This window comes from Schistocerca piceifrons, chromosome 10 (assembly GCF_021461385.2).
Source record: "Schistocerca piceifrons isolate TAMUIC-IGC-003096 chromosome 10, iqSchPice1.1, whole genome shotgun sequence".
Taxonomy (NCBI): domain Eukaryota; kingdom Metazoa; phylum Arthropoda; class Insecta; order Orthoptera; family Acrididae; genus Schistocerca; species Schistocerca piceifrons.
Window position 1 is genome coordinate 142,466,951 of NC_060147.1, and position 18,365 is coordinate 142,485,315.

At 40.2% G+C, this 18,365-nt stretch overlaps 1 protein-coding gene across 2 annotated transcripts in view; it reads right to left on the reverse strand.

The window, feature by feature from the left end:
• The window catches only part of LOC124718864 (probable mitochondrial glutathione transporter SLC25A40), an 83,444-nt gene that overhangs the window by 37,472 nt on the left and 27,607 nt on the right, over positions 1-18,365 (reverse strand). Inside the window, exon 7 of one of the 2 annotated variants that reach the window (XM_047244497.1) lies at positions 14,894-14,965. The exons of the other annotated variant lie outside the window; for it this stretch is intronic. Within the exon in view, the coding sequence (XP_047100453.1) occupies positions 14,894-14,965 (72 nt within the window). The remainder of the gene's footprint in view (positions 1-14,893; positions 14,966-18,365) is intronic. 2 annotated transcript variants of the gene reach the window in all.

Consider the following 18,365-nt stretch of genomic DNA (forward strand, 5'->3'; position numbering starts at 1 on the left):
CGAAGCTGCTTACAAGAATAATATACAGAAGAATGGAAAAGAAAATTGAGAATGCGCTAGGTGACGATCAGTTTGGCTTTAGGAAAAGTAAAGGGACGACAGAGACAATTCTGACGTTACGGCTAATAATGGAAGCAAGGCTAAAGAAAAATCAAGACACTTTCATAGGATTTGTCGACCTGGAAAAAGCGTTCGACAATATAAAATGGTGCAAGCTGTTCGAGATTCGGAAAAAAGTAGGGGTAAGCTATAGGGAGAGACGGGTCATATACAATATGTACAACAACCAAGAGGGAATAATAAGAGTGGACGATCAAGAACGAAGTGCTCGTATTAAGAAGGGTGTAAGACAAGGCTGTAGCCTTCCGCCCCTACTCTTCAATCTGTACATCGAGGAAGCAATGATGGAAATAAAAGAAAGGTTCAGGAGTGGAATAAAAATACAAGGTGAAGGGATATCAATGATACGATTCGCTGATGACATTGCTATCCTGAGTGAAAGCGAAGAAGGAATTAAATGATCTGCTGAACGGAATGAACAGTCTAATGAGTACAGAGTATGGTTTGAGAGTAAATCTGAGAAAGACGAAGGTAATGAGAAGTAGTAGAAATGAGAACAGCGAGAAACTTAAAATCAGGATTGATGGTCACGAAGTCAATGAAATTAAGGAATTCTGCTACCTAGGCAGTAAAATAACCAATGACGGACGGAGCAAGGAGGACATCAAAAGCAGACTCGCTATGGCAAAAAAGGCATTTCTGGCCAAGAGAAGTCTACTAATATCAAATACCGGCCGGCCTTAATTTGAGGAAGAAATTTCTGAGGATGTACGTCTGGAGTACAGCATTGTATGGTAGTGAAACATGGACTGTGGGAAAACCGGAACAGAAGAGAATCGAAGCATTTGAGATGTGGTGCTATAGACGAATGTTGAAAATTAGGTGGACTGATAAGGTAAGGAATGAGGAGGTTCTACGCAGAACCTGAGAGGAAAGGAATCTGTGGAAAACACTGATAAGGAGAAGGGACAGGATGATAGGACATCTGCTAAGACATGAGGGAATGACTTCCATGGTACTAGAGGGAGCTGTAGAGGGCAAAAACTGTAGAGGAAGACAGAGATTGGAATATGTCAAGCAAAAATTGAGGACGTAGGTTGCAAGTGCTACTCTGAGATGAAGAGGTTAGCACAGGAAAGGAATTCGTGGCGGGCCGCATCAAACCAGTCAGTTGACTGATGAAAAAAACCTATCTATTCCAGCTAGTTTTCAGGCATCTAGCATTGTTTCACAGGACGTCATACCGTGCCCACCACTAACAAAACTGTCATTTTCCCAATTAATTGTTGGATGATTAGTCTCTTCCAATGACGACAATATGACTGAGGAGCGTACATACAAGTGAAGTGTGCTTTTCTATAAAGTTTTTGGTTACATCAGGAGATGAGTCTGCCAGGATATAAATTCAATTATCATTTTATGCCCACCCCTGATACTGAGTGTTTTCCAAACTATCTCACATGCAGCTTTAATTTCTACATCTGTGGATCTTAGTTCGTTATGTAGCGTGACAAATACACCACTTCCATTACACATTTGCCTCTTCCTTCAATATACATTTACATTTTCCCCAAAAATCTCAGAGCTATCAACTTCAGGTTTCAACCAGCTCTCTGTACCTTGTATTATGTAAGCCTCACTACTGTTCACAAGTGCTTCAAACGCTGGCACTTTGTTGCGAACAGTTCGGTAGTTCACCATTAGCATTTTAATGCTCTCACTTGTGGGAGACATTTCTTTCGGTCTTATACTGATACTTCTGAGTTTCCTACCACTATCGTTATCTGGATTTGACGGAGTCGCCTAACCTTAAAAACAACCACCACCTCGTGTACGCCCCGCACGCAGTCAGCTATCTGGGCAGCGGCCTCTGATGTGTAGTGCACACCTGATCCATTTAGGGGCACCCTGGAGTTCTCAGACCTACGGTCCACGACCCGAATGTCACAACCTAGCTCGTCATTGAACTTTCGGAGTCTCTGGTTCGGTCCTCCCATCTGAATCACAACCGATGGGCCACAATCGGTACTGTGGACAATGCTGCGAATTGTGAACTCGTTGAAACTCCGTGCGAAAGGATGGTCTTCTCAAACTTCTCTGCCAGTCACAGGTACGATCCGAGTATGACTTCAAAGCCCAGAAGACACCCATCATTTGTTCCAACGTGTGCCACAGTCTACAGCTAGTTGCACCCCATTCCCTCGACGGCTGTCAGCATAGCCTCTTCGACATGCCGAATGAGGCTCCCGGGCACAAACAGTGAGGCACCTGTATCTTTTCTTGTCCCTTGCTGCCATTTCTCTAAGGGGTACTATCATTTGTCATACTTTTGAACTGCTGACGACTAATAGACTCCTACCTTTTTGCACTTACCACCTCCTGACACCGGACAAAACAGGTTTCCCCAAAACACGTGAAGTGAGTCCCACTGAGTCAGTTTGTTTCAGAGACAGACAGCACCTCAAACTTGTTGGTTAGAGGGATTGGTACAACGCCCTGAGTTATCCCTAGTACCCATCCATCCTGTACAGACACCAATCAGTTACTGAACAAGCTTCCCGACATGATGTGCTTCACTTTGATGGCTACTTCACAGCCTGTGCCATCTTGACCCTGCCTATCAACAACAGATTTTGTGATTTGTATAGGTGGAAACTGTCCCTACAGCATATCCTTTGATCCCATAGTCCCTCTGACATCAACCATTGCACGCACTGAACAAATAAACACATACGATGGAGATGCCACAAGGGCAGTTCAAGTACACCAGTGCTGTGTAACAATGGCAGAGCAAGTGTGTCAAACAGAACATCCATCTTGCTTCTTAGGTATCTGTACTGATAAGAATTTAAACTGTAAAAGTACATTTTGGATATCCTAACTAAATTCAGCCACCTTTTCACTTAGAATCTCTGCAAATCCTAAGAAAAGACAAATCCAGAAGTTGACATATTCTGAATATTTTCATTCAATAATTTCATATGAAATATCATTCTGGGGTAATTCGTCTTTAAGAAAGAAAGTCTTCATTGCTCAAAAATATGCTGTAAGAATAATATGTGATGCTCACTCCTGATCACCTTGGAGACAACTGATGAGCCCGAGATGCTGCAGTTGGCAGTCGTGTGTGCTCGAGGTGTGCTTTCTTCTTTTGTGTGTGTGTGTGTGTGTGTGTGTGTGTGTGTGTGTGTGTGTGTGTGTGTGTGTTACTTATGTAGGCCATGCCCGAAAGCTATATGTGAGTCTTAATTGCGCATGTCCGCAACTTGAGGTGTCTTCTTTATGGTAAGTAGCAACGTGTCTCTTCCTACATTGTTGTTGAAGGAGTTAGGCATACTGATTACTGCTTCACAGTATATTCATACCCCCATGAAGCTTCTTGTAAATAATCCGCTGCAGTTCGAAAGGGACGATGATGTACGTAATTACAATATTAGAAGGAAAAATGATGTTCATTACTTCGCGTTCAGATTGTCTCTAGCACAAAAACGGATGCACAAAGCTGCAACTAAACTTTTAAAACTTACTCAGTGACATAAAATGTCTGACAGTCAGCAAAATAAAATTTGAAAACAAACTGGGAATATTTCTCCTTAAAAACTTGACCTCGTATTCTGTAGAAGAATTTCTGTTACTGTAATGTGTAAAAGGTGGTAGGTAAGAATGACTAACTCACATCTGTTTATTGGAAAAAAATATATATGAATAAAAAAAAACTTATACATGTTCAGCATGTAGCCATACTTACAAATTAATTTGTGATGTGAATGTAAAATAACTCTTTACACCTTACTACAATTTATCACACAAATTATTCATGGACCATGAAACTGACTCACCCCACTCAAGTGACTTTACCCAAATGATTTGTCATTTTACTTGAATCAGAAGGCAGAATTAGTACTGTTTGCAGATGATACAAGAATTTCTATACAACCGAGCACTGAAAAATTGACTGAGAAAATAGTAAAACATGTTTTTGTGAAAATTGCTGAATGATTTTGCACAAATGGGCTAGTGTTAAACTTAAAAAAAAAAGCTATCACACACAGTTCATCCAGTTTTGTGCTGCCAAAAATGTCACACCTCCTATGACCTTAGTATACCATCATGAACCAGTAAACAGGGTAGAAAATCTTCAGTTCTTAGTTGTACATAATGAACACTTGAACTGGAAAACCCATATAGTACACCTATTAAAACAATTAGGCTCAGCTACTTTTGATATAAGAGTAATTGCCAACTTTGGAGATTTAACACTCGGCAAGTTAACAAATTATGCACAGTTTCATTCATTGATATTTTGTGGGATAATATTCTGGGGTAACTCCTCACTTTGCCAAAAAGTGTTCAATGCACAAAAGAAAGTAATTACGTACGGAGTTGACACATGAAAGTCTTCTACTTATCTCTTTACGCATCTGGGAACATTAAGCACAGCTTCAGTATATTTATTCACTAATGAGACTTGTCATTAACAATCCATCTAAGTTTCAGAGTAATAAAGATATTTGCAAGTACAAAACTAGAAGGAAAAATTATCTGCATTACCCTTTAATGAATAAATTTTGGTACAAACAGGGTAAAATAAGCAGGTACAAAACTCTGACAATCTACATGCGGAAATAAAACAACTGACGGATAGCAGAGGTGTTTTCAAATGTAGATAAAAGATGTTTCTCTCAAACAACTACTTCTATATGATTGAGGAATTCTTTAGTAATGATAATTAGTTGTTTAAAAAAAATCTGTAAATGGCCAGCATGCTGATGTACAATTTTTTTTTTTTTTAGCTGTATGTAAGTGTCCCGTGTGACCTATGGAAAATGTAACTAACTGCTTTCCCCTCCCAAGTGAGCTCTCACTTTCATCATCAATTGCCCCAACGTAAGGTTTGTTCCCAGAGTGTAGAGAGAGATCAGTTTTTCAACTAAAGCCATGGTTTTCAAAATGCAATATCGAAATGTCCTTTGCTGACTGCATTCGATTTGTAGGAGACGGACAAGAAACCTGACACGATCCAAGTATCTGTGCACGCAGAACTCCTTGCGGGATATTAAGGTCTGTAGCAATATTTAATTTACCCGTACAGAATATACCAACTGGTGTTACTGTAGTCACCAGTTTGGAGACTAGCTAGATGCCGCTGTCTACATTAGTCCGCCCCGTGCAGACCTCTCCATCTCTCTTCAAGTACTGCACCCTGCATACACTTGGACCTGCTTTCTGTACTCACACCTCAGTTATTCCTCTACAGTTTTCCTCTTCACACTTCCCTCTCGAACGAGATTAACACTTTCCCTGCTACAGAGCAGCTATCTGCATTTCATGCTGAGGGTGACTTCTGTTACGGCTGTACTGCCTGCCAAATGCCGGTGCCTGTGCTGAGAGATGCCGTTCTGGCGAATACAAAATAATTATCGGCCGATTTTTTTAAAACTATTTGGAGAAAAGAAGTTTGCAGAGGTGAAAACACACTGCATACACTTTACGTACAGTCGATTTAAGCTCGTACATTGCAACGAATGAAATGCAGATGAGATATAGAAATTTTATTTAAAATTGAGAGCAGAACATTTAGTTCTCACGTTACTGGCTTTTATATTCGTCTGACACTCGTGCGCCACACATCTGTTCGCATCCTTCTGCATTGCGTATCGTGCGGTTCTAATAATCGTCATATCTCGAGTGATTCCAGCCGTCGAAATGAGGTTTTCTGCAAATAGCAGCACACGTTGAGGCACACAAGATGTACGATAAATACCTGAAACTTTTTTATTTACAAAGATACGGAAGTAACTTGTTCGCAGCAGTGAGAGGTCAGTGGCTCAGGACGCATACAAATGTGCACTGCACTGTGGGAAAACCCAAGCGGTGCACGTACGACGGCAGCTGCAGAATGGGGCACTGGACGTGTACAGTGAAAGGCTCAACTGTTCCGTGTTTCTGTCTAATATACTAACCGTGACATAACCAAAAACAGAATCTTTCACATTTGTGAAGTCACACTATTTACACATATACTCACTTCACCCAAATCAATTTAAATTTGAAGCTGTCATCAATCTTTCATCCGGTTTTAATCAATCCTCTATTGTCTCTTCTCTTGTAGAACATTTTCACCTCTAGCCCAGTGAGAGCTACTTCACCTGTATGGAAGCCTACTATGTTCAGAGTCGGGGAAGCAAACACTAAGGGGTAGGGGTCTGTCAACTGTCTCCAGTTCAAACTTCTATGTCTCTTGTCATGTCCTGCCTACCGACCTATTTTTACAATTTGAATTAACTTTTAACTTTTTCTGAAGATAATGACAGCCGTGTTGACGGCAGCAACAATATTTAATGCGCCTGCATAGGTTGTGTAAATCTTTGTTTTTGCTGGTCCTATCCACACTAAAAACTCAAAGCAGAGCGAAGAGCTCGCGAAAGCCTCACTTACAGTTGTACGATGACAGAGTACCGAATACAGCAAAAAAGGTTTCAGTTGGGACTTAAATGTCTTCACTGTCTGTCTTACTCTTGAAATTCAGCCACTAGTTCTTTGCTTCTGATCTCTTAGAAGGAAATGTGATTTGATAGGAAATGTTTTCCAACAAACAAAACTGTGCCCGGTTCCCTATTAAGGATTTGGCAGAACTCAATGAAACTTAACTTTTGTGAAAGACATATTTGTGTAGCTACGCTGTCAGCTGCTGACAAAAACTTTCTAGGTGTTGATACCAGTTTTGGTCTTGATCAGAAGTCTCCAAACATTTTAGCCCTAAGTTTTCTTGAAGCCGTATACCCTTGTTCCACTCAGAAATCCTTGGTACAATTCAGAAGTTTTCGTGATGCTTGCCACAAACTGACACCAAGTGGCACCACAGTGGTCATTATGCAGCGAGTTGCTTATTGTTTTATCTTGAGATGTGGCTTTAATTTAATTTCATATACATTTCTACAAATACATACCACTTGTGACTGTCTTAACACACTTTTGCAAAACCTCGTTACTTCCGTTATTGTTAACATCACAACAAGTGGTCAGAACATAATGCAAGCACTGTGGGATATCTTCTCATCCTGGCAATGCTTACCACGCAGCAGTCATAGGGGTTCTCTCTCAGTTCCCTGTGGTCACCACTTGCACAGTTAGAGAAAAGTTGGACAGCATACTAACATACTGCAGTGTCAGATTATGCGCAAATTTTTGTTTCGGGACTAGACAGAGAGTGAGATATCTATAACACAGGAAGCAGGGGCGGACTCAACTCCGCAATTTCTGTTGTCACTTACGGGTGAGTGTCCAGATCATTTCATTGCTGCAGTAACAGCTGATGTGCGTGCTGCGCTTTATGTATTATTACAACTATTTCTGACAATGCTAAATTTTTGTATTAATGTCTTTGGGAAAGTAGAGAAGTGCAGTAGTGCAGCACTATCTTGTTGGTAGAGGCAACATGTCTGATCTGAAGCGCAAAATATACTGGGACTAATATGTATTGTGACAAAAGTTTCTTAGTCGACATACAGTGCGTTTAACAGTGAGTATCTAGTTCAACTAAAATTGTCTTAAAGACAAAGCCCGTACAATTCTTTACTCAGAACCCTTGCTCTTAATACTATTAATTGGCATAATTTTGATTTGCAGTTACGTCCCTTGTGTAGGCTTGTACAAATATGGAAAAGTAAAGGAGGATAGAAAGTGAGTGCATAAATTTTAAAAAGCAATGGGGCATCAATATTTTGTGACTGAGTCAATACAATATGAAACATCATTAAGAGACTAAGCATTCTCAGACTTAATTCAAATTCAATAGAAGTCAATGATTAGAAACACACACATCTTTGAACAGCACCTGAGTAAATGCTGAACAAGAAGCAACAAGTCCTGCTAGTTTCTGCATGGCTCACTCAACAGCAAAGTATGTAAAAACATCTACTTACAGCAAATTGGGAAGGACTACATGATTGCAGCAGTTGAAGAGATGTGACCAGGAAAAAGTAGTTTACTTGAAAACCTCAGTTTGTCAGCAAACACTGTGGCTTGAAGAGTAAATGATATTGCTGAAATATATTAACTTGATTGTCTGAGAAAACTCAACACTTAGAGCCATTCTCTTTGGCTCTGGATGAGTCAGAAGACGTTTCAGATACTCCAGAAGTGTTAATTTTGATTTGAGGAATAAACAAGAATCATTAAGTATATGAAGAGCTGCTTGACATTCACAGTATTCACGGCATGGCCACAGAGGAAGAAACTTTTAAGTGAGATGAAAATGCTGTTCAGATAAACAATGTTCAATGGAAAAACTTAAGATGTATCACAACTGATGATGGCAAGAATGTGAGGAACAAATAAAGGTACTGTTGCTCTCAAGACAGAGGCAGTAGAAAATGTCGAAAATGTCTGGATATGTCAAAAGTTTGAATGTCAGTCATGTCAGCTGTTAACTATGTAAGATCACATGCTCTCAATTATCATTAATTCTGCAAGTTTATTGAAGAGACTGAAGGAATGACTTACCATATTATACAGCAGTACGCTGGGTTAGCTGCAGAAAAGCTCCGACATGATTTTTTGAACTCTTAACAACTATCAAAATTTTCTTGAACGAAAGGAATCGTCCTCTGACTGAATTACCATATTTACTCGAATCTAAGCCGCACTTTTTTTCCGGTTTTTGCAATCCAAAAAACCGCCTGCGGCTTAGAATCGAGTGCAAAGCAAGCGGGAGTTCTGAAAAATGTTGGTGGATGCCGCCACAACTAACTTCTGCCGTCGGATATATGTAGCGCCTCACAGGCACGCTTTGTAGGCACAAAGATAAATACTGGCACCAAAATCTCTGCGTCAGTAAATAAATTAAAAAAAAAGAAGTGGAAGACGAGCCTTTTTCCTCCGCCCAGAGTTTCGACCACTGTATTTTCATACATTATCCAACGAAGTAAACACAAATTCCGTGTTGTTGATCTTCGAATGTAGCAGCATTTCAATGTACTATGAAAATCCGACTGGCAAGACTATTTGGGATGTTTGTCAATATGGCCAACTCTACGTTCTGAATTTTTTCCTACCTGTGAGAAGAGATGGTTGCTAATAGGAGCTTTTATGAATTGTGAATCACATGTAGTATTCTCTTCGCCATAAGATTAATATGAATATAAACATTTTGCCATGTATTGTTTCGTGTTTGCTACTATCTCATTTAAATCCTGTCTGCCTAATAAACTACGAAACTAGAGTGAGACAACAGCAAACGCGGAAGAATATACGTATCATGTCATGTTTATATTCGTATTATTCTTATGCCTGATAGTGATACAGTCAGAAATGAAGCACGGCAACTGACTAGATTTTTAAATCTAAGATGACTCTAATTTCTGTGCAGAATGTAATGAACTAAAGAGGCGCCTGCAAAGATTTTGGAACGGAGAAAAATTTTCGCTAAATTTTCGCTAAAATTTCGTTCAGAACATCATCTATCATACGCAGTCTGTTATTTGGTTCTTGTTGATCATTATCAAAGAAAGCAGTAGTGTAAGTAACAACAAATGTTTCGCTAATGAGACGACTCCTCTCTATTTTTTATTTGTAAAAGGCGGTAGCGCGCACAAAAGCAAGCCACGCCGCGAGCGGCGACAGGCCGTAAACACGCACTATCAGAATGCGACAAACAATGCATGACAGTAATGCATTTTCAGCTTGGAGTGACGTAAACACCTATAACAAAGAGAACGGACTTATCAGATCAAAGAAAAATAAGCAATCAATTCAAACCAGACGAAGCGCGTGAAAAAGGAAGGATTCCGTATAAATACAGACGGAGCGCGTGACGCGTAGTAATGGCTACCTGGTAAACCGTAACTGCTAAGCTTACGACTCGAACCAAACTACTGCTGCTGTATCGTCATTCATTCGACCTAAATTGTGTCTCATATTACAACTAGACGAACTTTGTTTCGATTTGGAGGTGCGACCTAAAACTTTTCTCTCCCCTTGAATTTCGAGTCTCATTTTTCAGGTGCGGCTTAGACTCGAGTGTGGCTTAGATTCGAGTAAATACGGTACAAAACAATGAGTGGTTATGGAAGTTGTTATTTTGTACAGATTTAACTAAACATATGAACAACCTCAATTTAAATTTACAAGAAACAAACTGGCTCCTGCCTGTTTTATACACTTATATTAAATCCTTTTAACAAAAAATTGTTTTGTTTCAGTCTCAATGAACAAAAAATGTCTCTTCTAAAATTGCTATTGATATCAAGATTTTTTCAAAATCCTTTTAACACCAATTTAGAAAGTATTGCCCACGACCTTCAAATGGAAATGGTTGATTTGCAAAGATAAATATTTAATGCATCATTGCTGGAACTTTATACGAGTCTTTCATTCACACAGTTTGATCAGTTGCATAAGTTTGCACATAGCTTTTTTCCCATTTTTATACTGCTTATCTCTGTGAAAAAACTTAGATCAATACATTCCAGTCCAAAGAAACGGGTATTCAAACAGATTTATAATACAATATTGTAATTTTTTATTCATAAACAGTACAGCCTATTTTAGAAGAAAGTTGTCAAGAGATATTTGTTTATGCCCATGCTTCAAAATCTGTCAAAAGAGAGGCATAGCATGATTATTAATTAAATTCATAGCAAGCATAGCTACTGCTTTACAGGCACATTTAATGAATTTGTGTTAGTTAATGACACAAAATCACAACTGGAATTCATAAACAGATATTGCAAGGAAAAGAGTTAACACATGCAGGTGAAGAAAAGATCTTGCGACATCTTTGTGGAAAATTTGCAACACTGCTGCGAAAGCCTGAGCAGTGGTGATAATTGTGGTGTGAGGCACACTGCATTCAGTACAGCTGATTGGATATAGCTTCTACTTTACAGAGTGTTAGTCTATAGGACAACGCACGATTGTGTGTTCATTCATAATGGGTAAAGAGAGCGATCCAGGCCAAGTGTTGGTTTTTGAAATTGTTAGTACAGACTGAAGGGAAAAAAAAACACTAAACAGACTCTTTACGTGAAAAATCATTCGTCAAGTGATTCAGTTTCTTCTACTCGTTGTGCAAATTACTCTTTATGAGAGGTGCTCAATAAGCAAAGTTCGACTGCAATAAAAGAAAATAACGGTGGGCCAGACAGTGGCACATATGACCCGTCACTGCGGGCCGGATCAATCGTGTTTGCGGGCTGGTGTCGGCCCGCAAGCCGTAGCTTGGAGATCTCTGGTCTAGATTATCTTCTGACACATGGTAATTATGAACAATGCAGACAATAATATCAGGACTAAACAGTAAAATAATTAAAAATCCTACAAATTCCCGTGATGTATCAGTATGCACTTACTAGCCGAAAAAATCATCATATCATCTCTCCTTCTAATGCATTACATGTAGTTGCCTTAATATTGGGTTAAATAGGTGAGCACCAGTGTTGTTATTACATTTCACTAATGCACTCTCACCACCTGGAGACATCTGTACCTCTGTTGCTCACTGTGGCAAAAAAGCCTGTCATAAGACCTTCTGAAGTCATTCTTAATATGCCAACAGTGCAACCTTGGCAAAAACTTCATTCCTGCATAGTTGAAACACGTATTTACCTCACTACAGGCTACTGTTCTTCAGATTCACTATATAACTCCACTTATATTGAGCTCAATGACCACTGACAATATGTGAACAGCTGTGTCCACCACCCAAGTGACTACTACAATGACCCCTCTACCTCATACAGATAAGGTATGCTTACCATCGAATTTGTCTACTGTCTTTCTGTACCCATTTCTTAAATATACATGTCAGTCCTTTCTTATGCAATATTATCTTTTTCTAATATTTAACTGGAGCTATTGCCGACAGGGAACTGCAGTTTAGTTCTCAATTTTCAGCTAGTTAAAGACAAAAACTGATAATGAATTCAGTAGCTTGCATTGGTATTAACACAATAGTAGTCGTGGTGGTGGTGGTGGCGGTGGTGGTGGTGGTAGAAGTAGAAGTAGAAGTAGAAGCAGCAGCAGCAGCAGCAGCAGCAGCAGCAGCAGCAGTAGTAGTAGTAGTAGTAGTAAATAAGTTTTCAGAGGAGTTGTGACGTGAGCATATTAAGAATAATATAAGCAGGCCTGACGAGAGAGGTATTTGCCATTGTGTGCAATGAAAGACAAGATGTGTCCAGACAGTGAGTGATTATTAGTGATGTGTAAAACACACATCAAAAAAAGTTTTGCATCATCTCGGTTCCGAGAGTTCCGGAACCTGTACAGAAAATTGGAATAGAGATCAACACAAACATCATTTCTGCCCTTTTTATTGCTCATGAAAACCACACACTGCATGTTGTACCACCATACAGGGAGACCTTCAGAGGTGGTGGTCCAGATTGCTGTACACACAGGTATCTTTAATACCCAGTAGCACGTCTTACTTCACTGACGCATGCCTGTATTCGTCGTGGCACGCTACCCCCAAGTTCATCAAGGCACTGTCGGTCCTGATCATCCCACTCCTCAATGGCGATTCCGCGTAGACCCCTCAGAGTGGTTGGTGGGTCACATCGTCCATAAACAGTCTTTTCAATCCATCCCAGGCATGTACGGTAGAGTTTATGCCTGGAGAACATGCTGGCCATTCTAGTCGAGCGATGTCGTTATCTTGGAGGAAGTCATTCACAAGATGTGCACGATGGGGGCGCGAATTGTCGTCCGTGAAGACGAATGCCTCGCCAATATGGTGCCGATACGATTGCACTATCGGTCAAAGGATGGCATTCACGTATTGTACAGCCGTTACAGTGCCTTCTGTGACCACCAGCGCCGTACGTCGGCCTCACATAATGCCACCCCAGAGTAGCAGGGAACCTCCACCTTACTGCACTCACTGAACAGTGTATCTAAGGCGTTCAGTGTGACAGGGTTGCCTCCAAACAAGTCTCCGATGATTGTCTGGTTGAAGGAATATGTGACACTCACTGGTGAAGAGAACGTGATGCCGGTCCTAAGCAGTCCATTAGGCATGTTGTTGGGCCCATCTGTACCACGCTGCACGGTGTCGTGGTTGCAAAGATGGAGCTTGCCATGGACGCTGGGAGTGCACATTATGCAGCCTATTGCGCACAGTTTGAGTCTTAACACGACGTCCTGCGGCTGCACGAAAAGCATTACTCAAGATGGTGGCATTGCTGTCAGGGTTCCACCTAACCATAAACCGTAGGTAGCAGTCATTCATTCACTGCAGTAGTAGCCCTTGGGGGGCCTGAGCGAGGCATGACATTGACAGTTCCTGAATCTCCTCCATGTCCGAACAACACCGCTTTGGTTCACTTCGAGACGCCTGGACACTTCCCTTGTTGAGAGCCCTTCCTGGCACAAAGTAACAATGCGGACGCGATCGAACTGTGGTATTGATCGTCTAGGCACTGAACTACAGAAAACACGAGCCATATACCTCCTTCCTGGTGGGATGACTGGATATGATCGGCTGTCGAACCCCCTCCGTCTGTGGTGCTGCTCATGCATGGTTGTTTACATCTTCAGGCGGGTATAGTGACATCTCTGAACAGTCAAAGGGACTGTGTCTGTGATACAATATCCACAGTCAATGTCTATCTTCAGGAGTTCTGGGAATCAGAGTGATGCAAAACTTTCTTTGATGTGTGTAACAGAGATGCTCACCCATTTAACTCAATATTAACGCAACTACAGGGTGTTTATAAATGAATATTGGGGTTTTAATCCTTTATAACATTTATTACATTAAACTTACAGTTACAAATGATATGTCAAATGAAAGAGCAATTCAAACAGTTTTACCAAGAACGTTATAAATGTTCTATGTGAGCACCATTTGTCACACGGTACGCATCAGGTCTATAGCCGAGTTCTTCCCAAATGTTGATAAGTGTGTCTTCAGTGATTATAGCAAAAGCTGCTTCAATCTGGTTTCTTAATTCAGGGAGGTCTGCTGGTAACGAAGGCACGTACACACGATCCTTGATGAATCCCCAAAGGAAAAAATCGCATCCCTGAATAATGAAACCGGATTGAAGCAGCTGTTGCTACAATTACGGAAGACACACTTATCAACGTTTGGGAAGGACTCAGCTATAGACTTGATGTGTGCTGTGTGACAAATGGTGCCCACATTGAACATTTATAATGCTCTTCGTAAAACCGTGAGTTGCTCTTTCGTTTGACATATCATTTATAACTGTAAGTTTAATGTAATAAATATTATAAATTGTTAAAACACTGATATTCATTTATAAACACCCTGTATATGTAATGGATTAGAAAGCAAAATGCTTTAATGAATTTTTAAACCAATACGTACATACTGATAAATTATATGAATCTGTAAAATTATTAATTTTTTTTTTTAATTTACTACTGGTATCATAGTCTGTTTTGTTCATAATTGCATAACAATTACACAATAAATGTTTTGTACATAATCCACAAATAGGTCAAAACTGGTAGCAACGAAGCTTTTGTCAGTAACTGATGTAGCTACACAAACCAGCCTCCCATGAAAAACTGTGGGAGGGGGATTCATAAACTTGCAAGTCGAAGTGTAGAGTCAATGCAGGTGATGGCAGTGAGGAATATGCTAACGAATTTCAGTCGTGTATCAGTGCACCAGTTACTTGAGGAAAACAGCAGTATTTTGAAACATTTTTGAGCACCCTCACAACGTATCTTCACACACATATCAATTAACAGTAGAAAATATTTTGCAGATACTCACCGTTACGACAGTAGTACAATGAAACAAAATCGATTAGGAACAAAACGTCACAAGATGACGTGTAGAGTTAGAATGAGAGGTACGCACCTTTGCTGTGACGGAGAGAGCCCGCCATGGCGTTGGCCACAACTGACCACGGGCCGCCGGGCTTCCTCTTGCCTGCACATAAGCGACGGCCAACACTTCAGATTAGCGGCGGGGAAACTGGGAGGTGGGAGTAGGGGCGGGAGGGGAGGAGGGGCCCACCGGAAGCAGCACACACTCGGCACCCGTCTACAGGCTGCAGCACCGACCGTGCAGTAAAGGGGTGCAAAACTTCATTTTTCTCGACTTTCCGACCTCTGCGACGGGCCGATTTGTGCACACTACTTCTAGTAGACCTCTCGGTGAAGGTAATGAGGTATTTCGGAACTGAGGAAGTCGGGTGGTAGTCATGTGTCTGAACGAAAGAGAGAGAAACTGTGTGCATTAAGTAACAGTGAAAACAGATGTAGCAGACAGCAAACACTCGGGCCACTTTGTAACAGCCACAGTTGCGGAGGTGCTCGACGACATGACACAAATTAGAATGTGACGTGACACTGGAAAATCGGGCCTCTCGAACTGCAGAAATGGGAACGAATGGAGCAAATGCAGCAGAATCGCATAAAGGGGGAGGCGTGAACCTAGAACTTTCTGAAGTGTTATATCAATTTGTAGCAGGAGAAGCAAGATAAGGACAGGAAACGTGTAAAACAGAGGCCATGCTGTGTGTGTCTCTCTTCCACTCTGATTCCAAAAGAGGGTCTACCACTCTCTCAGAAGACCAACTTTTGTCTTCATAGAAATATTAAATTACTTTACACACGTCGAATTCACTGAAGTGAATGGGACAGAATCAAATAACTGTGAATAGGAGTATGTCCTGTCCACTCAATTGAATTACAGTAGTTTTAAGTCATTGAGATGGAGAGACAGGTATAAGAAACTGTCCAATCTGAAAAGCGTACAGACCCGGTAGCACAATTTGGTTTTGCCACTGTTTTCAATGTCATTCAAGGCAGATTCCGGGACGGTTCCTACCGAGAGACCAAGGACGCCACCTTCACCTGTGCTCAGCCTCTATTGAGATCAGATAAATGGTGTAAGATATTACAATTTATGCTAATATTATTATTATTATTATTATTATTATTATTATTATTATTATTATTATTATTATTATTTCTTTGCTTTCTCAGACGTTATGTCTGGATAAAAATGGAAAGTACACGGACCTTGATCAAGCGTGACTTCCTTGTAACTGTACGGTATATGTTACATTGCATTTAGGAACTTTGGGGTAATTGAACATAATTACAGATTTCTATAGTTGAATTAATAGAGGGAAACATTCCACATGGGAAAAATATATCTAAAAACAAAGATTATGTGATATACAGGGTCTCTGTATATGTCTGCTTGTGTCTGTATATGTGTGGATGGATGTGTGTGTATGTGCGAGTGTATACCCGTCCTTTTTCCCCCCTAAGGTAAGTCTTTCCGCTCCCGGGATTGGAATGACTCCTTACCCTCTCCCTTAAAACCCATATCCTTTCGTCTTTCCCTCTCCTTCCCTCTTTCCTGATGAGGCAACAGTTTGTTGCGAAAGCTTGAATTTTGTGTGAATGTTTGTGTGTCTATCGACGTGCCAGCGCTTTCGTTTGGTAAGTCACATCATCTTTGATTTCTATAGTTGTATATATATGTTTTGATGTAGCTGTATTGCGTTGATGTATTGGTGGATACTGTGTGGTATGACTCCTGTAGTTGACAGTATAATTGGTATAATGTCAACTTTATCCTGATGCCACATCTCCTTGACTTCCTCAGCCAGTTGGATGTATTTTTCAATTTTTTCTCCTGTTTTCTTCTGTATATTTGTTGTATTGGGTATGGATATTTCGATTAGTTGTGTTAATTTCTTCTTTTTATTGGTGAGTATGATGTCAGGTTTATTATGTGGTGTTGTTTTATCTGTTACAATGGTTCTGTTCCAGTATAATTTGTATTCATCGTTCTCTAGTACATTTTGTGGTGCATACTTGTATGTGGGAACATGTTGTTTTGTAAGTTTATGTTGTAAGGCAAGCTGTTGATGTATTATTTTTGCTACATTGTCATGTCTTCTGGGGTATTCGGTGTTTGCTAGTATTGTACATCTGCTTGTGATGTGATCTACTGTTTCTATTCGTTGTTTGCAAAGTCTGCATTTATCTGTTGTGGTATTGGTTTCTTTAATAATATGCTTGCTGTAATATCTGGTGTTTATTGTTTGATCCTGTATTGCAATCATGAATCCTTCTGTCTCACTTTTCTTAGCCATGTGTTGGATGCGTCTTGATCGATGTGTGGCTGTGTTAGATGATACGGGTGCTTGCCATGTAGTGTTTCCTTTTTCCAATTTACTTTCTTTGTATCTGTTGACGTTATGTGATCTAAAAGGTTGTAGAAGTGGTTATGAAATTACAATGGTGTAGCCAATGTATTTATATGAGTGATTGCTTTGTGTATTTTGCTAGTTTTTGCTCATTCTATAAAGAATTATTATTATTATTATTATTGTTATCATCATCATCATCATCATCATTGTTATTGTTATTATTATTATTTACATTTCTACTATAATTTTGTCATTTCAAAGCTCAACATTTTATTACTTTGATTTCCTCTTTTAATGAGTTCTGAAGACCTTGTGTCATTTCCACATAGGAGGGGAACTACATGATCATAAATTAAAGGCAAAAATTAAAAATGTGAGTCACAAGAGAGAAGACACAGTACAGGAGGCAGGACAAACTGTTAGTCTCTGTGAGGCAGGGCCCTTGTCGAAAGGGCAGCAACACTACTGGACGGTTGTGTGGTCACTTTAAATTTGGACTCAAATTTCACAACCCTTTATTGTGCCTTGTGTACTGTGTTCCACATTGTCCAAGAGCCGATGTTCTGGCTGGGCTTCCCCGCTGGGCCAGGGCTGAACATAGTCTCTTAAGCTTTTACTCCCTACCCCAACTCCCCACCCTCATTTTTGGAAATATGAATACAAATTTTCTTCCAATGTACAAACATTAACTAATTTTGAAAGTTCAACTACAATTTTCGAATTTCACTATGAGCTATGGAATATAAGTTATAGATCTAGAGAAAATGCGTATACAACCAGAAAATAGATGAGCTGAAACATCTTCACAACAGTTTTAGCGATATTTGGGACTTTCTAATACAAAAAATACACAACTGGTGCCAAACAGCAGCAGGAACAAGTTGTCAGACACCTCGAATGGTCAATTGCTGCTAACTTATTGTTGGCCTTAGCCAACCACGGCATGGTGGTGGTGGTGGTGGTGCGGGCAGGGGGGGGGGGGGGGGCTGTTTGTACAATGTGCAAATTTCGCTTTCGGCATGGAATGAAGAGGCAGTTGTAACCTATTGTAGACAATAGACCATCCCAGAATTTACCTGGAACAACTTGGCCCCAAAGTTCTAATTACAAAAATACTAATTTCTCGATTTCATCATTCCTTCAGTAGTAACTACAATT